Consider the following 26,687-nt stretch of genomic DNA (forward strand, 5'->3'; position numbering starts at 1 on the left):
AGGGGGCAAAGGTATTTGTTTTCAAAGCACGATTACAATGGACAGGGAGCTTTTTGCTCCACCTCTGATATTTATGGTCATGCAAAGTGAAACAGTAAAAGACACCTGTTGGAGCAGGTCTAAATTTGGAGCATTTCCTTCTAAGATCTTGTGGGCTGTGTAGGGGTGAGTTCAGCCTTCGTGGGTGTTCTGTCTGCACAGATGCAGGTGCAGGGCTTCTCCTAGAGAATATGTTAATAAATCACCATGACAATTCCAGCTACTTATTACCTCATGTGCTTCAGACAGAAAGGAATACCTCATCTATAAATATATACAGTACTAACATTAGTAACCTTGAAGTAACAATGCAGATCTGTTTTTAAGGTAATTTAGTAAAAAGAGGGGGTAAGATTGGGGAGTTTTTTCTTCCTTTTCTCCTTGCATCATGAAAGTAAAAATGAATGGTGTAGTATAATTTCAAAAGTCAGCATTGCCAAGTGGGTAGGTAAAGGGAGCTCAGAAACAGCTTTGATACACTTGATTTCCTTTCTGTTGCCTTGGGATATCGTCCTTTTTCTCTTCTTTTTTTTTTTTCCCTGCTGATAATTGGTTTTAAATAAGTGGATCATATGTAAACATGCTGCAACTTCCTTAATGTTTCGGCTCTCTAAAACTGTTGCTCTTGGGAAATTGTCATTTCTGAAATACTCTGCTGCTCCTACGGTGGTTCTTTTTCTCTTTTAAAATATATTTCCTTTAGAAAAGTTGGGAATGACACTGGTATAGGCAGATGCTCTACAGTATGAAGCATCCTAAACTGAATCATGGGCAGATGTCCTGTACCAGATCCAGCTGTGCTGGTGAAGGGGGCCACCACCCTGAGCTTATGCCCAGCTGGACATACAGTTGAGTACTCCATAAGCCACATGTGTCAAAAATACTTCATGACTTCTGATAGATTAAACAGCAGGACTTTGGTGACTCAGTTCTGTTTTCTTTGTGCATTTGGGAGATGTCCCCACAAGCAGTGCTGCTGGCAAGGAAGGGGGGGGTCCAGTAATGCCAACTCAGTAGGAAAATCCTGAGGAGCAGTTCAGGACAGACCAGGGACCAAAAACTCTTTGCTGGTCTGAGCTGCCTACAGAAGGAATACACATTCTAGCTTTGGTGGTGGCCTTCTCTTTGAAAAATCAGGAGTTTTCACTATTAGCAAAGTTTTCTGACTAAGTTTCCTTTGCAATCAAGTGATATTTTGAGAAATACCAAAGAAAGTTGTTGGATATAACTTGTTTTCTCTAAATATGACCTCTATAGAGTGATGTCTTTTCTGTTGATCCAAATCTGCTCTTTCAATCAGTCCAGGTCTGGTCTTCTCGCAAATAAAAATAAAGTTTTCTGGCTATCATCCAGAAAATAAGTAACATTCTTTCTGCCTCCTCTATCAAAAAATAGAAATTGTATGTGTTGATTTAGGTAATAATCCTTTTACAGATGCATAAGCCAGAAAAGAATCTGGTTTCCCTTCCCAGAATTGAATTGGTTTCACAGTACTAATAGGAATTTAGAAAGCTGTAAAAAATTATTTTAGCCAGTAAAGCAAGTGGATGTGACTGAATCAAAACCAGGGAACTAAATATATTGAATAAAAGGGTGTGACTTTTACACACTAACTTCTCAAACTATAATCACACTTTTAAAATGTTCAAATCGTATTTCTTCAGAAAAGAGGGTTTTGCTGAACATTTCAGAAAAAGATACTGATACAAGAGTTGTTGTTTGAGACATGAGCGTGGAGTAGATGTTCTCAGGATGCCCTGAGTAGGATTTGCATGCCTGTTTAGTTTCTCAGCTCACTAAGAATAGCTGCTGTAGCTAGAAGGCATTCATTTTCTGAGAGAGTTTGCCCTTTTTATTATGCATTTAAACTTCACTCAACTTTTTCTGCCTTTTCTGTAAATTTCTTGGGGATGAGTGTAGCCTTTAATTTCAGGAATGGAGTAGTATTAAAAAATTATTTACTATTTCTAAAATCAATGTAGCCAAGTATAATGAAAACTCTTTAATTTGATGCTTTTATATGTTATACTTGTACAATAAACATGAACATAGTATAAAAGCACTTAGTGAAACATTGACTTTATATTTTAAAGAACATAGTGCTATTACTGATTTTAATACTGTTGCTTCCATAGGATTTTATTGTTTTGCTGCTGCCATGTTATTTTATTCATACATTGGTGAGGGGTTGAAAGGAAGGTACAGCATATCCAGGTCCTATTTATAAAAGAAAGGTCATGCTGTGTCTTGACAGCTTGTACAGGTAAGAGCTCATGAATCTCATGAATCTCAGAATCTGGAATATTAGCAGGAGCTTCTGTTGAGTGTAGTTATAGAAAGGCTTATTGTCAATGGCTTTCATTTTACTGCAGGATTCTGGCCAGTGTTCTAGTACACATAAGACTAAAAGCAGAGAGCTTGAGGCTCAGCATTTGGTTTCTAATCGGCAGTAAATGTATGTTGCATGGATTGCCATTAGTCATTTGTCTGTCTGTCTGTCTGTCTGCTGCGGTCTCAGACCAGCACTTAGCCTGTGATTCGGTTTTACTTTTCAGAGGTTTCGAAGGAGGAAGGGATGACTGTATTGCTTGGACACCCTCGAGTCCATGTGACTTGGTAAATGCAGTACGCTGCATGAGTCATTCAGTCTGGACAACACTGAAGTTGAAGCTCATTGTTACTCTAAGCCAGGCTCAGGTCCTAAAAAGATGATAAATGGTCTGTTCATTTTAGAAAGACATCTTAATGCTTTAATACAGTTGCCACTGTTTACTTTTTAGCAAGGCTGTGAGGTACCTTATTTCACAGAGTTGATGAGGAAGCATAACCAGAGTTCTTTTTGTGACATACTCTACCCCAGTTGATCCAGATGTAACCTGTGTGGTCAAAAATTCCTCTGGATGGTTTGCGTAGGGCAGAGACACAGAACGATCAATTGCTTGCTTTCAATGTGTATTTTCAGCCATAACGTGTATTCAGTGTAGCTGCCTGTTGGAATGTCAGGGTTTCAGCTGTGTCCATGATCCTAGAGTGACCAGTAGGCGACAGAGGGGCACAGAGTTCTCATTGTGCAGTTGGGATGGTACAGAGAGAAAAAAGCCAAAGGTCAGAGGAGTTATCCCTGCTTGTGCGAGCGCTGTCAGGCTCTCCCCTAGCACATGTCCGCCATGTGTTCCTCATCAGTGGGATGTGGAACTCCATGACGCAGAGCAGACTGGAATGCAGAGTTAGTTAACACCCGCCGTTGGGGAATTTATCAGCCAATGTGGAATATGGCGGGGGAGGAAACAGCCTAGTTTAAAGCAAAGTAAGGGTGAAATGAGGCATGTGACTGTTCCTCTTCAGTTAAAAGGTCCGATTCTGCTTGGAGATGAGGTTCTGGCTCATGAAGCCAGCCAAAGTTTGTGGTTCCCTTACTGTACTGTGTTACTGATGCATTTTCAGTCCTTTAAATTTTCATACTTAGCAGAAGGTTTTTGCAGTGGCAGGAGGGAAATACCCCTGGGATTTTTGCAGGGAACCTTTTATCTACTTTATTCCAAGAAATCCAGATTTCAGAGAGCCTTTCCTTTACCCTGGTCACCGAGACCCCAAATCACTAACTTGCAAGGACATATAAAAATGATAGCCTCTCCATTAAATTAGCTACACTTAGTATCAGCTGAACTGCAGTTGCATAATATTTTTAGTGCTGATTTATTGCACTTAGTTCGTGGCTCCTGTGAACTCTAACCCGGGTGATTTACTGTGATGTTTCGCACTGCGAAGAATTGCAAAAGTCATAATGGAAAGAGTCACAATTTGCAATTAGCTGATTGAAGGTGTATGAGGGCTCACATCCTTACTGGGTTTGCATTCTACTTTAGTTGCAGCAAATATATATCTTTGAGAAAGTTTCCATTCATTCAGAATACAATGCCGAATTCCCTGTTGAATAGCTGTAGTGTGGTTCTCCCCAAACAGCATTGTGCTGGCAGTTTCTGGAATTACACAGGAAATGAAGAGCATAGCAAGCTTTCCTTTCTCTTGCTAAGACATGCTCCCCAGGAGTTCTTCCAGTAGATCAAGTAAATAGTGGAGATCTATTCCTAAGGGCAGCATGTTGCTGCTTTGAGAAATCCTAATTTTCTCTGGCTTTAAATCCTTCCTTTCTTCATCAAATTTATTACACCATTTCCCTAGAGAACGCTAGAGAAGATGAGAGAGAGATTCCTTTTACAAGCGGTAAAACTGCTTATCCACTTTTCTTGGAGATTCCTTGTAGAACTCTCCTTCCCCAGTCACCAAATACTGTGTACTCAGTTAAGAATGAAGAGGAGGTAGCTGTTAGATCTTGACATGTGAACTGGCAATGCAGAATGCTGTGTCTTGCCCCGTTACTCATTTTAGTATAAGTTGCATGTACCTGCATACCTGCATACTGGCCAGCAGCAGTTGTTGGTATTTCTTGGGTTGATCATCTTGAAATTCTTTAACCTTCTTAAAAATGTGTGTGTATGTGTGTATATATTCATAATCATGTTGGTGAAAGCTCAAAAGTTTAAAAAATCTGGGTTAGTTAGTACAGGAAGATTTTAAAAAGGAATAACTTACGTCCTTCAGAAAAATTTGGCTGATGGACTTTAATTAAACTCCTAGGGTTGGAAGCAAACCAGTAAGAAAGCAGGGAAATTTAAGTTAAAGCTCAACTTCTAGGTTTTTTGCATATAAATCATCCAGCAGCTGGTGAAATTTGCAAGAGCACCAGAGACTGTCTTCTAGTATTCCCTTTGATTTTATTTCCCCCCCCTCCTTTGCTTTATTATTCCCAAGGTGTAGCATTAAATATAATTTCAGAGGCTGTGTGTGTGTCCTTAACTTCTCTGTCCCATCTTTATGGTGTATGTGTTCATATATGTATACATATATGTGTAATATATAGCTTTGTTCACTGATGCATTGGTACATTTTGTAGAACTAAGTAAGTTTTTTGGTTGTTTTTTTTTTCCCCAGATGAGCTACATCATTTCTGAAAATACCTCTGAAATTCCCACTTCTGTGACTTTGAGCCTTAGCCAGGTAGAATAGTAATAACAGAATCATGGCCAGTGGTGCCATAAATTTCAACTAAAGTATTGGGCAAGAAGTCTGATTTCTGTTTGTACTGTTGTTAGAGATATTTATGCAGGGCTGGTCTTTCAGCAAGTGTGATTATTTTTAGAGAGGCCCTCACTCCATTCTTGCTTTAGAATGTGCTGAGGATGTGTGTGGGGAACGGCACCTGACAAACAGCAGCCAGACAGAAGGAATAAAATCCCTTGGGAAATGAGACTTCTTTTTATGGCCATTTTTCACTTCTAAGGCCACTTGAAAAATATTGTTCTTCAGGTAGATCTTGTTCCTAGATCCCTGGGTTAGCATTTGGGTGCCTGCCATTTTCCCAGACCAAGGAGCTACTAAGACTTAAAGCTTTTCCAGTAGGAAAGTATGCAAGTGCATACTTTGCAGCACCAGACACTATTGAAAGAATAATGGACCCTTCCCACATTCAGCTCCATTCTTCTTGCACACACTCCCAGACCTCTGGAGCCACTGTGCTAGCAAACGCTTACATTCTGTTTTTCTTCTGTAACTCTTCCTAAACAAAATGTTAATTGAGACATTGATTTATACAATTCAGATTCCTGTGTTAAGACAGCATACTTAAAAGTAGCCTCTGGCTATTGAAGGGATAGATCAGTGAGACAAATTGGTGCTTGCTAGTATGTTTTTCTGTATCTTACCCTTTGAGAAAATAGTATATCTTTCAGATTTAAGGAATATGTCCTTTGCATGTGTTTGTTTGAGATGTACTCCCATTTTAGTGTAGCTTTGAAACACAGGATTCTATGTGGTCTGTGATTTACCTTGCTATATGAAGGAAGCATACTGGAAAAAAAACAGACTTTAGCATTTTTTTCGGTATGTCCTTGATAGTTGTTAGAAAAAAATGTTACTATGCTAGGGATATTATGTAGATTCCAGGGCTTCATATGTGATAGGGGTGACCATATGCCTGGGGGTAAAAAATTACTTTTACTGTCCTAGACAACTGTTGAATTAAAGTATTTGCAGAGAAGTCTGACCTTATTTCTTCCTAATCTGTTCTTCTGTTCGAAAAAAATAGAAGTGTTAATCTTTTTGTTGTTGAGAACCATTAAAATAAGCGACCTTTGTGGTTATGGAGGAAGAGTTCTCTGGGAGATCTGATGCTGGAAGGGATAAACTTCATACAAATTGGTGTGTTATCACCTGTTTGCATTAAGGATGCCTTGTAATTTACACACAAAGAGATCTCACCTCTCTGCTTGACTTTGTGACCTTGAGAAATCCACTTAATGTTAGTGTCTCACATTTTCTTTGCTTTTTAAAATGAATGCAGTATTTCTTTCCTGTGTCATAGGGGCATAACTTGTGAGCATTTATGTCAGTAGTGTAAATGTAAAATGCTGCTCTGAGTACAGGGTATTAACTGTTGGCTTTCCCGCACTCTGAGTCGGAATAGTACTTGTTAAAATGACCTGCAGGAAACAGCTGATCTAACACTGCATCCAGCCTGAACTACAGGTCATGTCTGAACCCAGATTTTCAGTTTCAGCGCTTGTATTTTTGCATGTCAGATGTCTGTTGTATTTATGTCCTGTATCGTGTGTTACATTATTATGCAAAGCTCTTCTTACCACTCCACTGTCTCTAATTCCCTTTCAATGTTTTAATTCTCCTTTTTTTTCTTTTTTTTTTTTTTTTTTTCTACAAGGGCACTGGACATGCAGTGAAAAATTAAATCTGTTTTCTTTTGCATTAAATGCAAGCTGCTCCTCGTGGGTGTGCAGGGATTTGTATTCAGGTGCCTGACTCCTGGCATGCATCTGAGCTGGTTCTACACATGCTGGGTGAGTCTGGCAGGGCAGAGCAATGCCCCTGAGCTGACACCCAAGGGCTGCCAGGGCACCGCTGGGCGGGCGGAGCCGCCCCGGGGCTTGTGTGTCGTGGGGAAATAGCAGGAGGACTCCTTGGGAGGAGCCAGTCCCTCTGCAGAAAGAAACCCTTGTGTCATGTGGGCTTTGCCAGGTCCATATTGTTCTGCATAAAGGAGAAAAAATTATGTTTATGTTTCCTCAATTCTTGCATTTTCTTGCTGCTCTCTGCTTCCAGTTTGGTCTCCTGATGGCAGCTTTAAAATGCTGTGATGTCAGCTGTGGTTTTACCTGTATATATAGCTTTGGTCAGCACCTTCAGGATCCAGCAGAATACAAGTATCAAACAAGAGTATAATCTTTTATAATTCTTCAAATAGTTTATTTTCACAGTAGAAGAGTAATTCCCTTTAGAAGGTGATCACTTCAAAGACTAACTGCTTTCATTTCTCCTAAACATTTTAAAAACATGACAGATATTTTTGCAGGCAATCTGTTGTAAAACATCTTCCCAGTTGATTTGGGCAGCTGTGTATGATCTCCTTCTTCACTTTTTTAATGTCAGTTTTATCCATAAACAGAAAGAGTGAATGCTTTCTGAATGACAGGTTATGGTAATAAAACAAAGTGATACTGCCCTACTGAATAGCGGCTTCATAAAGGTTGTGTGCATAAACAAAGTTATAATTAACCTGTAAATCAAGAATGCCACAAACAGCAGAAATGCCAGACTCCAGAGCTGAAATAACCTTGCAGTTCAATAGCCTGCTGCAAAGAAATCTGTCACTTTACCTGCTCCTTCATTTCTGTGTTTCAAGTTCTAGCTGATTGATTCACCATCTTGGAGGCAGTGGATGAAAGGTTATGAACTTGTCAATATGAGAAAAGTGGTTAGTACTGAGTACGAGTGAATGATCATTGCAAACTGCAGCACAATAATTTTACTTTGAAATCTCTCCTTTGCCTTCTTAATTTTCGTATATGGAAACATGTTGTGTTCACAGTGGAAGTGACTCACGAGTTCCAGTCAAGACTTCTGGAAGGCTTCAGTCTGCTACCTGCCATATGTCTGCATATCTACTGCTGATTTCACTGCTCTTCCAATGGCAATAAAAAAATTGGCCATGAGTCTTAATTCATGTCTCAGTGGAAATATCCAGAGTCTTAGGATATGGTATTTTAGGATATGGCTGTTTCCTAAGTTCTAGATACACTGACCTGTGAATGTTTTTATCATTGGGCAGTGCCTGAAAAGTTATTGTATGGTGAAGAGGTGAAAGCTGAACCAAATTGTTCAGCATCCAAAAGCTTGAAATGAGCAGGGGTTTTGGGAAGGTGATGTGAGGCCACCACCAGCTGTGTACTGTGCACAAAGGAGTGTTAAAGAGAACTGCAGTGTACACCAGGGAAAGGTGTTGTGGCTGTGTCTTTGCAAAGGCTGATCTGACTTCTCTGTGTTACAATTGTCAATCCCTTCTTGCTGGGTGCTGCGTGCATAGGGAAAATTAGATGAGGTTATAAAGAGCAGAAAAATTGATGAGCTTCAGAAGTATTCATTCAAGGTAGACACTGACTTGAACTTGGATGTTGTCTCTAAAAGTGAATAATGTCTTACTTACACAGCTGAATGTTCATTCCCAAAATTCTGGGATAATTTAGCTTTTATATCTATAGTGAGGAAGGATAAGCAATATCTGTACTCATGGGGATCAAAATGCAATGGGGGAAAAAAGGTGTATGAGAGCCCATTCTTAGTAGTCCTGTTTGTTACTTTAGGCAAAATTGTCACCCTCCCTGCCACTGCTTGTGTCCTGAAGAGAATCCATTGTTCACATCTCTGAGGACCATTGTCATCCTGTTGAATAGTAAGACCCAAAATTGAGATTGAGCGTTACCAAAAAGCAATAAGCCAGTGTTCTGCTGTTACTTGATCAGAGTGGGCTTATTTACTAAGCTAAGATTTTGACCACTTAGGGGTTTTTAGGCTTCTGAATACTGCTCATTAATGTAGTTATTTCATTGCTGAATGACAGCATATTTTTGTGCACTGATGTCAGTTCTAGTATTGTTTGAAAATGAGAGGTGTTTCTCCTTGCCAGAAGTAGAACTGTAGTATGGTTTGTACTTCCAGAAATTCCTTCATGGCTTCAGTTTGTGTTTGATTTTTGGCTGGTTTGCAAAAATATATGATCCAATCAATCTAGTCATGTTTTTAATTGAAAACATACATAGTTTGTGTATATTAAAAAAAGATCATTTGCATGTAGGGAAGAGCCCATGAAAGTGTGTTTGAGAATTCCTACTTGCATCTGGCATAGAAAAGTTTAGGCAATTATTTTGTGTGTGTCCACTGTGTATTTTTTTTCTTTTTTTATCAATGTACGTCAGAGGTCTGAACACAAATAAAGCATGCTATGCAGACTAATTAAATCAATGCCTCTGTGGAAGCAATTTAGTTTCTGGAATTGCTCTTCTAAATCAGAGATGTAAACAAAAGCCTAGTTATTTTTATATCATTTCCCTTTGCCTCATGTACGTGATTCTGGAAGTTGAAGACTTATATGTTTATGCCTCTTTTTACAGCAGAATATTTGCGTGGCTGAATTTTTATTGAAGCATAATTCCTGGTTTCCTTAAAGCTGAGCAGGACTACTGTATAGTGGGAACACCCATTAATTTGAGTTGCTGTGAAAGGCTTTTCACGTTAAAGCTGTCAAGGCAGCAAATTGTCCACAAGTGGTTTTTTTATTAAGAGTTGTTTGCTGCTTTTGTAGAAACAGCTGCTTCAGGCACAGAAAGTAAATTGGGAGCTTTTTCTGAAAGAAGGGTGTGCAAAGAACAGTTTAGCTGATGGGCTCTTACTGTCCCTCCTTCCTTCTCTACCTACCTAGGGATGATACCACTACCATTGCATTTTTTCTGTCCCCAGAGACTCCTTTTTTTTCTGAGATTGGCTGCAGTTTGTTGTTTCTTGGTTGTTGTAGTTTCCTCACAGACTATGAGCTCATTGTGCTGGTTCCTTTAAAATGTAGAACACAAAGATATTACCTGTCTTAAAAGTACAGAATGTGAAGGACTGTACACTTGAAGATCTGGTCCATTCTCCCATTAAATGTGCAATTCCAGCTTTCCAGAATAATGCTATTTTCTAGTGAAGTCCAATATAATAATAAAATCTATTTGTGAAGAGTGCAGCTTCTGTGGTGTGAAGAATCAGACCCACCTCTTCTGTTGCAGTGATAAAACTCCCTTTTATTTTTAATAGCAAATTATTTTGAGAGCAGAGCCCAGAAACATGGAATTTTTAGAAGTAAAAATTTCACTTCTTCATGGTCTTTTAAGGCTTCCTGTTAATTTTTGTTGTACTTATTGCTTCTTACCTCTCTCTGTGTTTACTTTTTTTAACTGTCTCTGCAAAAGCAGCCATTGTAGACTTGGACCTTTTTAATGTTACTAGCACAGTCTAGAGGGTTAGCACAGGGCTTTATAGTTACAGATTGGTTCTAATACATTTTTTTCTTTATAAACTAAGGGCAGGACTGTACACGAAATCTGTTATTGTATTTGTGCTTTGTACTCATGCACTTGTTGACTGTTTTACAAGCCAGTAACGTAGTAGCCACAGGCTAGGAAGCTTGCCCAGAAATCTGGCATATTTAATTAGTGCTAGTAAACAAGCAGAGTTTCAAATTTAATTTTTCCTTCTTTAATTCCTATAAACCTCAAGCCATTTAAAACTTAATTTTGACACTAGTTTAGTTTATGCAGTTGGATAATACTGAAACAGTCTACAACCACAGACAGAATGGTCCCAGTCTTTTCCAAGCAAGAAGGGAATAAAAGTTGTTTTGTTTTAATAGTATCTGAGGTTGATGTAAAATTGTAAATGATAATCTTCGGGTCATCCGCTACCCATTTCTTTCTGTTAGGCTAAATGTTTCAAGATGAGGCAATGGTCCTACCATGAGTTTAGCCTTGCAAAGGACAGGGACTGGATTTGTTGCTGCTCTGGTTTTTGTACAGAGAGCTCTTCTAAGAGAAAATGATGGAACATCTGAGCTCTGGTACTTGCCATGGCCAGTTTATTGCTTCTAGGCTGTGAGGTTTAAACTCACTGCGCCGGGTGGTATAAACAACAGAGGATTCAGTTGCTGTCTTCTCACTTGCTTTTCAATACCAACTTGTGATCTGTGCTGAAAATGGTTCTCTGCTGCTGCTTTCACTGTGAGGGACCACTGAAGTCTGGATTAATGACGTTTCTCTTATCTATTTAATTGCTAAAGCCACTCAGTCTCCAGATAAGTGATGTGCTGGGTGTCATAGCAATAAAATATGTGGTAATTCTGGCCAAAAACTGGACTTCATAACTGCAGCTAAAAATTTCAAAAATTAATATTGGAATTGTGAAAATACACAGATGAGCAGTGTTTTATTAGCTGTCCTGACAACTCTTCTTTCAAGACTGTGTTTTGGGTTTTTTTTTTTTTGTTGTTGTTTGTTTGGGGGTTTTTTGCCTACTTATTTATAAAGGCAGCTCCCACCTCAGCATGTGCTGAAGTGAGAAACTTCACTCTAGTGTATGTGAAGTTTCTCAGTCAGCAATAACTGTTCCAGAGAAGGAAGGAAACCTGCTCAAAATACCTTCTCTTTGCATTGAATTCACCAGGATTTTCTTCTGCAGTATTCTAATTGCTGTATGATCACTGTTCCAAAGGAGTAAAATTCTTCCAGCCCAACTTTAAGCTTTTATTCAGGTGCTACTAATGGGTGAAAGGTGAGAGAGATTCTTGGAAATCCAGCTCTGTCTTTAGTACAGTATGTTTTTGTTCATCTGGGCTTAATGCTATAGAGCTCCAACTTTAGCATCTTCCTGAAAGTGTTTTAGTTGTACGTTCAATTTCTTGTAGTAATAAGAAGCAGCAACTTCTGTTATAGCTATTAACAAGTCTGAAGATTTTAAATTGTGAGTAATCTGGTCTAACCAGAAACTAATCCAGTGTGGTTGTAACCACTGTGATTACTTGTTAAAAAAAATGCAAATTTAGACTTTGGGTGAATGTTAAGGTCATCTTGTGGTGATGATACTTTCTTGTGTCTAGTATTTTTTCCTTTTTTTTCCCTCTGATACTTACATTCCTCATTCCATGGTATTTCTAATTGTGTTTTGTAAAATGCCAGTTAGCTATTAAAAGAAGTAATCATAAAGTTCTTCTGGGCTGAAAAGATGAGTGATGTCTGTCAGTGGCTTCAGTCTGACTTCAGTTCTCCTTTGGCTTTCAATTCTGCTGTCACTCTGCAAAAAGAATGTTACACTTGCTAATTTTAAGACATTCTTTTAATTAAGTCTTGTTTGATACTGTCAAAATATTAGTTGGTAAATTGTATAGGTTCTTTTAAACTAGAAAAAAGCATAAGTATATCTGTATTTCTTGTGTGATGTCCCTATCACCTGGGGAGTTTTACAGCAGGACTGGCTGTACTCTACAATAGTTGATGTCCCAAGCTCTGATGACTCTCACTGTCCTGAGATCTCACAGCTCAAGGTTGATGCTGCCTTAAATCTGAGCTAGCATGTCTCTGAGGGTGTATCTGAATACACAGGCTGTGTCATGACTTCAGTATAACCAAGTCAGGAAACCCCTCTGTTTTCCTGTAGGGAAGCAGGATTCATGAAGTCTGAGTGCTGATTCCTTAGAAGAATTTCCTCAACATGTATTTTTGTTTTATGTACCTTTTCAGCAGTGCCAAGGTGTAGAGCAGGCTGTGCCCTGACAGTCACAGCCAGACTCCCTCCACAGTGGCTGCAGAGCCAAGTTCTGTGCCCACTTTAATTTCTGGCTGAGATAAAGCTGTTCTCATTACCTAATTAAGTATTTGACACTTGCAGTTATTGGGATCTTGTCAGTATGAAGAGTGGTTGCCATGTCAAGTGGTAAAGTGTTGAGGTTCCAGTGGAATTGAGATGTGAGTAGATATGGTAGTAAAAGCTTATTGTGAACCAAAACTGAGGCAGAAGCAGTAGTTGCAAAAATCAACAAAAGCCCCACAGGTCAAAGCATCAGCTAAGGAAGCTACAGACCATCAAGGAGCAGGAACAAAGTATAATTCACTTAATTAGCATTGCCAGGCTTAAGGCAGAAAGGCTGGATTTACAAGGTTGGATTTGAGTAGATTTTGGTAATAAAAACAATAACACTTAAATTTTGTCCATCTTTGGACTCAAAGTTCAATGTCTATTTGTTTTCTGAACTCTATGTTTTGGTGGGAGCCAGATGCTGCTTTGTCTAACATGTAGTCTTCCTTCTAACCCTAATGACCTGCTATCAGGCTCTTGTCAGGTTGTTCTTTAGTCTGGTGAAATTTAACTTTCTTGAATGCAAATATGTTCTACAGAAAGAGAGATTTTTAATTTTAATAAGCTGGTGGTGCAGAAGTAGCTGATTCTCATGAGGTACCTGAACAGCAACTCACAATGGGAAACCCAAGGATGTGTGTGACAGCTTCAATTTGTTCTGCTCCTGGGCCCTGTGAAGTGCAAGGGAAACATTTATGCTTATTTTAACTTTGGAGGCTTTTTTTGGTTATGCTTTTACTTACAATTTAAAGTTAGAGGAGGAAAAATTTCTTTTTGCCTATATATTTTAGTAGCCCAAAGATATGCCCTTACCTTAAATTCCCAAATTTTGCAGATCATATATTCTAAGTAGAACGCACCTTACCTGGGAAGTGCAGAAGGTCTTCAGAGCCTTGTCATGTAAGGCTCATGCTGCAAGTACAGTTTTATTTGCCTTTGAGTCCAGGCCAGTGGCATGAAGAAATTGTGTCAGCCTTGCTGTGTTTAAGCTACATATTGCTCATGACCTGCAGCTTTGACCTAGTATTCAGTTTCCCATGCATTTACTGTAATTATTTGATTTAAAAAAATATATCATATGTCTACTGCTTAGCCCTTAGGGGACTGATGTAGGAGGGATCAGCAGGAGCTGCTGTTCTTCAGTAGCCTCTATACAATCCTCCAGCTTCAGTTGTTATCTTAAAACTTGTTCCTCTGAAGTGTTGTCATCCTTTCAGCCCTGGTGATTTTAGGGAACAATTATTTACTGAGGTGAATTTCCATGAAGCAGAAAGCAAAATGGGCTGAAAATTGGAAATTATTAGGGTTGCCAGGTGCAGACTTCTAGCTCTTTCTCCTTCTTCAGCAAAGAAAGCATTTCCCAAAGCTCGATTAAATCTCTTAAATCACAGTTTAGCCCAGCATAAGAAAAATAAGCTCAAACACCAGATCTGAACTAAGTGACTAAGCCATGTCCCGTTGTGTTGGAATTGAATTGGTTATAGCACACAATAATCTACTTTATTGTCATCCTGGCCTTAACTGTAGCATAAGATGATTACATTGAATGTGTATAATAATAAGGCTTACACTTTGTATATAGCCCTTTAAATATTTTGGCAGACCATAGAAAGAACCTTTACATGCAAGGCTTGATTAATCCTTTTCCTCTGTGTATAGAACAAGTAGCTGCCAGAGCTCAAGGGTAAAACCTATTAATAATGTCTCTGGCAGTCCCCACCCTCCTTCACAGTGTATTCTCTTCTGTTCACACCAAACTCCAGGCTTATTATCATTTTGGTCTCTCTCTTTTGCTTTCCCAGTTTACACATAGCAATCAGGGTATTCTAGCAGAATAGTATCTAGTATAAAAGTGTCTAGTATAAAATATTTGCATGAACTCTGTTTTTCTAGTGACAGGGAAAGAGAAAAGGGGTGGTAGTGTTGTGGGCAGCCTGGCCCCTGCGTTGTTTCCTACAGCTGTTCACACTCAGTATGGTAGAGAAGATCCTTGGAACCAAGTTTAGGGAAGTGCTTTCACAGGCAGCTGTGTCTGCTGTGCTCCCAGGGGGATGCATGTGCATCCAGAAACGTGGCCATGCAGCCCCCAGGGAGCACTCCTCTGACTTGGGGTGGCTGAGGAATTACTGTTCTGGTTTTCATATGGGAAAGCTGAAGCAGGATGAAGAAAAACATTTTTTATAGGTTCACGTGATGGGGTGACTGTGCAACCATTGGCATCCTTGCTCTTCAGCATCAACATCTAAAGAGATGTTAACTTTAAAACACAGCGTTGTTGCTAAGAAAATTACTTTCTACAGAGAGGTCACACTGGCTTGTTGTAAACCATTACTGACCTTGAGCAAATATTAATCCTGAGTTCTGACTGCTAACCTATACTCTTTATACCAGAGAAAATGATTTAATCTTTGGCTTTCCATGAAGGTTAGTTCCTTTACCAAAAAGTTTTCAGCATGTTTTTGTCAAAAGTGAGTTCAGAGTTTGTATTATAGTCTCATGGGTATATTAATAACATAATACAACAAAGAAAAGTGGCATGTGGTGAAGGTTTTAAGTGAAAAATATTTATTATTCAGAAGGCTTTCAAGCAACTTAGGTCACCAGATCAATAAAACATTTTCATTTGGAAAATACTTCCCATTTCTGGTGCAGTGTCTCTTTAGCAGCAGCAGCTGTGCGGATGAGAGGTGGGGAATTGTTACCAGAACTGCAGTGTCCTGTCCTCCCTTGCGAGATCCTCCATGGACCAAAGCAAATTTTGCCCTCCTGCCTTTTTAAATAAGGTTGTTACAAAAGTACAGCGGGGGAACAGAGGTCAGGGGCGTCCAGGGCTCATGGCATGTGTTGGGAGACACCTCATAGTAGCCTACGCCGTGTAGAGCTCTTGGGGCCCCATTGCTGGGGTGTTCCTCAGCTAGAACTGAAGCAGTCCCACCCAAGAAGTCGCATCCTCTGCCTCCCCTCTGCCCACCCTCCTCTGCCTCGTCGGGGGGGCTCGGCCGGCCCCGCCACCACAGCTCTGCAGCCCAGAGGTGGCAGCATTTCACCAGTGGGCAAAGCAGCCCCGGCACACAGAGGGGACATTCATGGGGATAAGTGCTTTGGGATCTTTTTGGCCAAAAGCACTGTGTAAAAAAAAAAAAAAAAAAAAAAAAAATTAAGGTCATAAGGTGTCTGGGATTTTTGAAGAGCCAGTGTAACAGTGGTCTTTTATTATTAGTGAGTTTACAGCCAAGAGCTGTCCCGTAAATGAGCAATGCGATTTAGGGATTATTTTTTTTTCCTTTAAAAGCAGGAACGCTTGAGACATTAAAGGTGGTCTGGCAGCTTTTGCTGTGAGACTTCTCTTCATGTTGATCTGTACACTGGCTTTGTATCAACACGAGAGCACCATGTTCTTGCAGACAGGCAGGGGTCAGCACTGTGTTTGACCTGGACCGCACGCTGCTTCATGCAAGAGCACAGTTCATGGTGTGGGGACAGGAAGAATGTGATAGAGTGTTTGGCTATATGGACTATGTGAGCTACATGCCATTAGTTAGAAAAGATGCAAGTGTGGAATATGTAGTTTGCACATAGCTTGCTGTTATATATTTACTTTGAAATGATGGGAAGGAAGATTAACTAATACCCGTGAGCCCACCTGATGTAATTCAGGTGTAGGTTTAGGAGCCAGGTTAATAGCAGGTATGATTAGATTTTTATTGTGTCATTGCCTGGATTAGTGTTAGAGTACGGACAGCCTCAGGTCCTTGAGCTTATTTAAAGACCTTCATATTTTCTGTCAACAGCTGTATGAAGTTAGGGAAAGGGAGGCCATGGGATTTCTCTTTCTCAGCTAGTTTATTTGTGAGGTGGTGAGGTTAATGTGGCAATATCCCATGCTTAGTAGAGAGGCTTTTTGGCTTTAAGCATTGTGTGTGCTCCCTTCAGATTTATGATTTTGACCCCAGTCTGGCATTATCACACTGTCAGTGGGAGTATGGAGCTGGTTGGAACCTCCAGCTCTTGGTGGTAATCTCTCTTAATTAGTTTACAGTTGAAACTATTGTCCGACTTCTTGCCTTTAAACAAGGGAAGTTTGCTCTATCAGTGGTTGTTTTCCCTGAGGGAGGAAATCCTGAGGGGGGTTATCAGGGAAAGAAAAGCTCTGGGCTCCACTTTCAAAGCAATGCCATGTATGAAGCATGCATCAATCCTGTTAGTACTGCTTATTATTTCACAATGGCGTGTCAGGAATTACAGGCACAGACTTTTCTAAGGACTCTTGCAGACCTTTATGCACTCTCATCCTGAGTCAGGATTTTGTGGAATTATGTGCTAATAAAAGCTAATTTTACACATTGAAATTGCTCTTTTAATCTTTCCCTGACTTCTCCACAGATCTCTCCTAGCCTTCTAATTGTCGACTTTCTGCCAGGGAGCCCTCCGTGCCTCATCATTAGGACTTAAATCTGCCGTCAGTTAACACACAGAGCTTATAAGTGGGAGCAGCCCCCTCCCTTGCATGGGAGCACAGACAGTAATAGACACTATAGTGGCAGCACCAAAGGGAGTTTTACTGTGTATTTTAATGACTTGTGCTTGATTACATTTGCTAGATTGAACTGAAGTTCATTTAGTAATTAGTATGATTCTTACAGGGTACAAATTTGACATTCCTCCCTCATTAAAGAGCTCCAACAATGGCTGTTGCAACTTTCATCTCAAGGGTGACCCTCTCAGATACATATCCAGTCTTTTTCTTTTGATAAACCACCCAACCTGGCATTCATTAACACTTAACCATCTGCAGCCAGCCCCTCCTAGTACCTTCTCTCTGGCTTTGATGATATAATTAAAAGCCTTCTGTATTATCTCCCTCGAAGCAGTAAGTCTAGGTGCGTCAGCTCCTGCATTGTTTGTTATTGGATTCTCTCTGTATCAGCTGTTCTTGAACATGCTCATTTTTCATATGTTGTAAAGATTAGCTGATGGAGTGGGAGATCAGAGGCATGAGACGGGAGCGTGGCTCTCAGTATTAGTAACCAGATGCTCATTTGAAATGGTGATGGGGTTTGCCATTATCTGTTAGATTATTTGGCTACTTTGCTTTTACCTGAAGATAAACTGGTTTAAGCACTAGTCAATGAAAATGAGCATCATCTTTAGTGGCTTGTTATGATAGAGTGCTCTTATCAGTCTGGTTTAGTGTGGCTATTCTCTTATTGAGCCTGGTTTACAGAAATCACAGCTTTGTTTATGCATGTGCCCAAACTTGCCTGTTTGACCTTTGAAGCTGTGATTATAATATTAATCTATGGGACTATTCTGTTGCAAATCACTTAGGTGGTCTGTATTTTAGAGGATTTCATTGTGGGACCTCCCTCTTGTCCAGCATGATGTCCCATTATTGTTAGTATATTCTACATTGAAAGCTAACTCAGACTGGTGTTTCAGTACATCTTCTGTCTGGCTGCTTTTTGTAGGGGTTGTTTTGTGTGTGATTGAGGAGCTGGGATAGGACTGTGCTACTATTTGTCCACTTCCACTGATTTTGTATAACTTTATAACAAAGTTGCATAGATACAGAAAATCTTGGTAGAATGCTTGCATGCAGATACAAACTTCAGCCCACAAATCCTCAGTGTCCTGTGGTGTAGCTAAATAGCATTATTCCAGTTTGCAGGTGGGGAGACTGCATGTGTGAGAGCCACACAGACACTGGCAACAGAACCAGCATTTACTGGGGAATTTCTGTTGTACAGCATTGCTTGATGCCTAGCCCCTGCAGCTTCCTCTGCCTGGTGTTTAAGGGGGAGTGTAGAAATCTTGAATAGGAAGAGAAAAAAACTGGCATGCTGGCAGTAAAGAAATTTTGTCTTGTTTGTCATCTTCAGGTTAAAAATTGGATTTTTTCCTCCCATTTTTGCCTTTCCTTCCTATGTTTCATCTGTTTCTATATTTTTACATGTTTATTGCCTGTTGCATTGATTTGTTTATTTTCCCAGTAAACTATTATATTAATTGCATAAATACAAAGGAACCCTTCTCAGAGAAGGTAGGAAATTTTTCCCTCTCACACATACACAAAAAGTGGAAACCATTCTCAGGATGCAGAGCAGGAGAGAATCTGCTGACTTCCAACTACAAGATCTCATTAAAATTAGTGGATTCCCTATCCTCTTTGCATAAGGAACATTGCTGTTTGGGCTGCCTTCCACAGCAACATCTGGGCCACTGATAACATCAGTACTGGAGCATTGCTAGGTGAGCTCATGTTTTGTTAATGAAGTAATCTACTGAAAGTGCATATATCATTTTCTAGTACCACATACTTCACTGCAAAGTGTTGTACTACTATTATAGGAGCTTTCCTTTTGCAAATGGGACTTCAGGAATTTTGTTATAGTCAAAAATATGCGTAGCTTGAATGGCATGCTTGAGAAATGCCACATAAGTCATGAAATGTTAAGACTTAAATACTTTGGTAGTTCAAGGCATTAATTGAAAAATGCACTGAAAAATGGCTTACTAGAACACCTGATGTTCTTGGTAACTTTGGTATTAATAAATATTTGGTGTGGTAGTATTGGTTTACTGTTTATACTTGTATGCATGCCCAATTTGTGAGTGATCCTTCTGCTGAGCTAACTACATAATAAAAGTGATCATGATCACAAACATCTGACTTTAGCATGTTCTGGAATAAGCAGACCAAGTTGGATAGAGTACACTGATAAAATATGTTCATTCAAGCTTAATTATGAAATCCAGACATCAAAGGAAGCAAAATGAAAACAGAGACAATTTCAGGTGTAGATTGAAATTTCTCTCCTTAATAGCCTCTGACCGTGAGTGTCTTGAACAACTGTATGAATGTCTTGAACAACTCAGCATAGTCCCTGACTGTTGTTGTGTTTTGTCTTTTTTAATCTGCAGGCTAAATATTCTTGTGGCTTTTTAGTTCTGAGAACAGTGGCAAATTCAGGCAGCCAGAATGGTCTCAAATGAGGCCACAGATTTGTGGAAGGGAAAGTAATATTGGCTTTAAATATCTAGCTGGTTTGAAACAGGTTCCAAAAAGGGTTTCCATTATCCAAGAACGAGAAAGCATAAAGAGAAGCAATAGAAGCAGTCAATGAGTCTTTATGGTTTAAACTTTGTTCATAAAATTTTGAAGCTATCAGAGATTCCTGAGGTTCTGAAATATTAACCTGACACTGCTCCAAAAGCAAAGACTTCCCTGTTTGGCTTATGATGAGTGGGAGTTTTACTGATCTTTCCCACCTTACTGGGCTGGATAGCCAAATGCTTTGTAATTGAGCTGTGGCAATCATTTGTAATGTGTAGCGTAAGATAGGTGAGCAGACCCCATCTCCTTCCCCTCTTCCCCTCCAGGAAGTGTTGGAGAAAATACAGTAGTGTTGTTGTGTTTGCTAGCAGAACATGCCCAGCCTTGCATATATATTAAGGCAGGCACTTAGCCAGAAGCTTTGAATTATTGTACCCTGACATTACCCACTGTAACTTTTAGCACTCTGGGCCCATTACTTTGGCTTCCTGCCCAGTAATGTGCAATTTCCACTTACATGAGAAGATGTAGCAGGAGTAATGACTCCTTGGAGGAGGTGTTTTCTTTTGCAGCAAATCAGCCCAGGGCCAGCAGGTGTAAGTTTATAGACACAGCCCAATAATGGCAGCCTGAGCTCTTCTGTTCCAGCAATCCTGTTCTATGGAAAGGAACAAACCTTTGCACGCTTGTCAGTATCCCCTGACCTCATTGCAAAGTCAAGCTCTTGTAAACAGCCATGCAAAAGCTCCATGATTTCCCTTTTTTATTCTTTTCCAGGCACCCCAGAATGCACATCAGAACAGGGCTGATGGATGCCCATCTCTACTGTCTGAAGAAATATGTGGTAGACTTTCTGGTAGAAAACAGGTAAGAAACCAAGCAACACACAAGGTAGTAGCAGGAGTTTGCATTGACCTATGGTTTACACCAGAGCTTTTAAAGGAATTTTTTCCCATTAAATTAGTGCTAGCATAAAAAAGAAATATAAAAAAAAAAGCTAGCATAAAATAGAAATATAAAAGAAACCAGTTTTCAAAATATTTTAACTATACTAAAAGAAGTGCCAAGAATTATGTCTGAGTCTCTTAATATGATCTTTTTGAAAAAACAAAACTAAACAAAAATCCCAGCAAAAGCGAACACTAACATTTTTGTCTCTTTTATGCATTCCTTCTTTTTCTAATGTATCTGTTCTTTTTGGCTGCTCATTTTACCGGAGCTTCCCTATTGTTAGGCTTGTGAATACATTTCTGACCTTTGATTTCCCCCACCACAGTCTGTTTTGGTCTTTTGCAATCACCTTCCCTCTGCCCCTTCACATCCACCACCACTGCAGGTGGGCTATCTCTGTAGCATCCTATGTTTTAGCTTGTGATATTCCTCTGTCAAAACTCTGAGACCACCCACTGAGACTAAGAAAAACATCCATTTATGGAAGTGGAGAAGGATCTTAGCTATAATATTTCATGAAACAGACAAAAAAAAGCCCCCTGTTTGTCTTTTAAAAACAAACAAATGAACACTCCCCCTCACAGTAAGTAGTTCAGTTTTGGAATTATGTCCCGTTCCTAGACTTTTTATAGCCCTCTCATGCCCATTACATATACTGAATGCTCACTGAGTTCTCAAGAGTTTTTCTACCCTTTTAAGTAAGATAAAAGATACAGGGGCTAAGTGTTGTGTTCATAGTACATTTTCTTAGCAGATAAACTGACATGTGAAAAAACATTGAGGGTGGGAGATTTATGTTAGTCTTGACCATGTACAAATCTGGTGATACAGCTGGATACATGCTTGAAGGAGCTCTTCCAGAATAAGGGTCTGTGAGTGAGTTAAAATTAAGTGGAAGATCTGTGTTAACCCTGAGGGCAGTTTCTTACCACGCATAAGAATAAGGCTTAGCCAACACTTTGGTACACAGGGGCATTGTACAAGTTATTTTAGTTCCCACTTGTGTACAGAAACTTGTGAAAGGTAAGAAAGCTTCAGGAGCAGCAGATGCTTTAAACCTGAAATAAACCATTTATTTAGTGTATTTTAGAAAGTTGGTGAGGGTTTGGAATTCTCATTCTTCCTGTGGTAGCATGAAGCAGTGTTTACAACTTTCTTTTGTCATAATACAGCATGTAGGACTCATTTCTTAAAATCCTAGCACCTAGTTTTGCTGGGATTAGACATTTCTGGAATATTAGATATTTCACACATTCAGTTATTTTTCCCTGGTATTTAATTTTGGTTTGAATTTAGATCTGTGGGACAAGGATGGTCCTTGTCAGATATGTTACTCAGAGAGGTGTAAATCGCAGTAACTTCAGATTTCAATTTTTTTAATGCTATTTCAGTGGAAACTGGTGAGACCTTTGACTTTGTCAGTCAGGATTTTGCCTTGTATTAACCAAAGCCAGTAGAGTAAAACTTTACTAGTTGCCCTCAGATCCCCATAGAAGAAAACTACTGACTTTTTTCAAGTATGACCGACTAGGTGGTTTTTTTTGTTGTTTTTATAGCAACGTTATTCTCTTTCTTCACTATTTTTTGAAGCAGTGCTGCTTTTCTGTGACACTTGCATGACAAATAGATCATTACAGCAGCTACACAGCATTTCTTAAGATCTGATAGCAACATCTGGCTTACTGATGGTAGATAGCTGCTTCATTCTCTTTATTACACAAATGCTGCTTATTCAGTCAATTGAGAGGGTCAATTGCAAGTAATGTGCTTAACTGGCAAATCTGGGGAATGGGACGTTTGCCATGAGGAATAACTTCAGCTTTCAGACTTCTGGCACTGGTGGGCATTTGCAGCTTGTTTTTCTTCTCTGAGGAAGGGGAGGACAGTGCATACCCAAGGATCTTTCCATGTTTGGCAGCAATATGCCAAGACTTTTGAAAGACTCTTGGGATTTTTTTTTTTTTGCCTCAAAAATACTGACATCTACATAATTGTTTGGGTTTAAGGATTCTTTTTAATACTTTGGTTTTTAGTCCAGAAAGAACCTACAGTAAGATTTTGCCTCTCTGCAGTTCTGCACTAGGACTGGAGAAGCTCAGATGCCTTGTTTAAGTTGTGCATGTTTAAAACTAACAGCAGGGACTGAAGGGAACAGTGAAGCTCTTGTACAGTGCCAGGAAGTACTGACACAGTGTACTTCCTCAATATTACAATATTTACATTGTGTTAATATTTTAACAGCGGGGTTTGATGGCAGGCAGAACACCTTTTTTCATTGTTTGTAGCTCAGTGAAGCATTTACATTTTTTCAAATGTTTTTTTGACAGACAAAAGTTGAAAAGATGTTGCCCAGCAGTAAAAAATTCAGTTGCTACAACTGGCTTTTGTAGAGGAAAATTATGATTACTTCCAGGTTGAAGCATTATGTGAAAACTGATGTGGTTATCTGTATGGGATCAGTTTCTTCTTCAGTGAGTCCCAGCTTAGCTGCAAAGATATGGCAAGAACAAGCTCTGCCTGGGTGAATCTAACTTGTTTATAGCTGTACCTGTAAGAGTAATTGGCATTCAGATTAATATATGTGCTGTAAATAAAGTAAAAAGTCACGAGCAACTAATATAAAAACGGGAGAAAATGGCTAAACCTTGGTTCTGTCTAACTATAAAAATCTCGCTTTAGGATTTGCAACAACTTTGTTGAGTGGCAGCTTTGGAAAAAGGCTGAATATTCGACTACAAGATGAAGTCATGATACCAAGGGTTTTTTCATTAGCTTTATCACTGTCTTGCTTTGTGGTACTAGACAGATCCTTTGATTTTTCTATGCATTTGTTTCCTCTTCTGGGTGAGATTGTTTGGAAAATAATCTGCATTTGTTTGGCAGCAGTGAGATTCTATGATGAGAGATGTTAGGAGAGGTCAAAATACTGTTTGGTAGCCTGTAACTCAGTTTGTAGTCCTTTAATGCATTTTTATGAACTATTTTAAAAGGCCTGAATTTATGATTATCCTGCCTGAAGTTTTACTGCTCTATCACAATTCAAATTCTTGAGTTTTAAAAGGCAGAACTTGCTAGTGCCTTTGAATAAAAGTCAGAGGAAATATTCTGTTTATTAGAACACCCTCAAATATGTATGTCCAGACAAAAATAAAAAATACTATGCCCCTAATGAAATTTAAACCTGGGGAATTTATTTTTCAGGAATGAAACTGCTTTTTCTTTCCTCTCCTAGGAGGAAAAAATGCATTTTGGCAGTTAAATCTCCATCTATCACTCATCCACTAGTTCAGCACTGGATCCTAGTGAAATCAAGTGTGCAAGGGTCCTACCCTGTCCAAATCTACCAAGCGAAACACTCATGGTTCCATGCTGGCTTGGGCAACAGCTGAAGAAATTCTTGCCCATAGCAATTTATTTCCTGCAGCTGGAATTTCTTCCTCCTCTTCTTTCCGTACTTCTGCTTCACAAGGGTAGGTTGATTAAAAGATGCTCTTTAATCAGCTGCAGTGCACTGGCAGCCTCTGCACAGGGGTGCCAGTATGGGACTGGGAACTCTGCCCTGGGATGGGCATCTCCATCCCTGCATCTGCAGTGGATACCCAGTCACTGCTGACTGCTGGGTCTGTCCGCATGAGATTCACAACAGGTCACAGACCATACCCTGCTACCAGCTGGATTTATCCTGTCTGAACAGGAACTGTGACCTCAATATGAAGCAGCTCTTGTTTGGCTGAATTTTCTGCTGGTGGTACCTGGCCCCTGGGGTTTATTTCAGCGGAGGCCTTTGATTCTTCACCAGGTTCCTTTCTTCATCAGTGAAATTAGACTTGCTGAGGTTGCTCTTGGTGGAGAGTGTGGAGTTGTATCACACCTCCACATGGGAGAGAAGTCAGTTAAAAATATGAGCTCTTTGTATTTAGGTGAGAGCTTTCCTTTCCTCAGCATTTCCTCTTTCAGAGCAAAGCCAGCCCAGGGATCTCATAGCTGCCACGCTTTGTGGTGTGGGAAGACAGGCAAGCAGAGGCTGTGTGTGCTGCTGGAGCTGCTCTGCCAGCCCAGGGCAGGGACAGTTGAAGGTGAACACCTGCACCACACGGTGAACTGCACAATATTGCTTTTCTTAAAGCGCTCGTTGCATGCGCTGAGCCAGCAGCGAGACAGCAGCAGAGGCTGTAGCTGGCTGGGGGCACGGCTCCACCCCACAGCTGGCGGGCCTCACACCCCTGGGGCCCTGCAGTGGCAGCCAGCACAGTAGCCAGTCCCTTTTTTGGCACTCTCCTGAGTGCTAGGTTGGAATCCTGCCTCACTGCTGCATTCGGAGCAGATGGAAGAAGAGAGTCCTTATTCCCTTTCCCCCTGAAGTTCACGTGGAGCAGAGGGCAGGATGTGCCGCGTGAGCCCCGCGTGCTGCACTGACATGTGCTGCTATTTCTTTGCTGTGCGCTGACAGTTGGCTTGCTAACAATCCCAGCAAAGCTCCTACCAGGAGAAATGTGATCAAAGGGAAGTTGCATGGTAGTTTGTGTTCTGCTTTTCCTGAAAATTTCTAAAGCTTTGGTTGGCCTGGTGAAGTAAGATACATAATTGAGAGGAGGGCAGAGGGGAGATAGGTATAGAGCAACCCCTTTCCTTGTGAAGTTTTAACATGGAAAATTCAAACTTGCTTTGGAAATTTAAGTCTTGAAGATATGTCTCTACATATCCTATGAATATGCTTAAGAACATACCTAACATGCATTTATAATACATGTATACATGAATGGCATTGTGCCCAAAGTCAGTTGTGCAGGTACAGATGGCAGCATTTGTTATATTTGTTAGAATTTTACCATGCTCGCAGCTGAAACCTGTAGGCATATGGGGACTGCTGTTTTCACCCCTCATTGAGGTAGACCACAAAGTCCAAAGTCAGATCAAGGCTGCCTAAAGCAAAGCAGTATGTGGTCCTAATCAATAAGGTCCCCAAAATAATTTTTCTCAAATTTCATCAGTGCAGAGCTTATTTGGTATATGAGGAATATACTAATCCAACCTTAGTTACAGGTTGAGCATACAAAAAGCCACATTTAAAAATACTAACTTTGTTAATTGTAGCACTTGCCAATTAATAAATGCCACAGCTGAGGCTCCTTTTGCAACTTTTTGCTTTTGTTTTTCCCACATATTATGTTACAGCCTCAGTTACATGACTTTGTACCTTGTTTGGGGTTTTTTTTCCCATCCGTGACCATTGCATCGTTTATTGCCTGAGATGTTTACTGAAGGAGACACCGTTCAGTGTTGTACATAACTTTTGTAGTTCAGGTGAAGGCCACCAGCCTTAATCCCTGTTTAAACCATGTTCTGAAGATAAGTCAAATACTTTGTTTTGGAAAGGTAAAAGTAAATATGTTCCTCTTGGTGCTCATCACTGATTCTGTAACGCCCATTAACTCTTTTCAGCGCGTCTATTAGTGAAGCTGTGGCTTTCCCCTTCTGAAAGTGGGAAACCAGGGTACACAAGAGCTGAGGTTTGAAGCATCTTTGTCTTAAGTATGCCATTTTTCACTTATTAATGTTATACAGGGAGCTCGTAATGTTGAAAAAGTCTTTTCCATTGATGATAGCTGTTGCAGGCTAATAATCAGTGACAACCTGCAGAAATTAGATTTATGTTCTGGATGCAGCACCATCCATAAAATCCTCTGACAGAACAGAATTGCAAAAAAAAAAAAAGTAAAACTCAGTTCTTCAGGCATCATTCATTTGTCTTACATCTTAGCAGTTCTTTTCTCCTCTTGCAGCCCTCTGCCTTGTACATTTAACACACATGTTCTAACAAATGAGGCATTCTTCTGCCTCATTACACAAAGGT

At 39.9% G+C, this 26,687-nt stretch overlaps 1 protein-coding gene across 2 annotated transcripts in view; it reads left to right on the forward strand.

Annotated features, from left to right (window-relative positions):
• The window catches only part of EIF2B3 (eukaryotic translation initiation factor 2B subunit gamma), a 96,999-nt gene that overhangs the window by 27,721 nt on the left and 42,591 nt on the right, over window positions 1–26,687 (forward strand). For both annotated transcript variants that reach the window (XM_066556033.1, XM_066556034.1), the window contains exon 5: window positions 20,660–20,749. In XM_066556033.1, coding sequence (XP_066412130.1) covers window positions 20,660–20,749 — 90 coding nt within the window. The remainder of the gene's footprint in view (window positions 1–20,659; window positions 20,750–26,687) is intronic.

Source organism: Molothrus aeneus, chromosome 9 (assembly GCF_037042795.1).
Source record: "Molothrus aeneus isolate 106 chromosome 9, BPBGC_Maene_1.0, whole genome shotgun sequence".
Lineage (NCBI taxonomy): Eukaryota > Metazoa > Chordata > Aves > Passeriformes > Icteridae > Molothrus > Molothrus aeneus.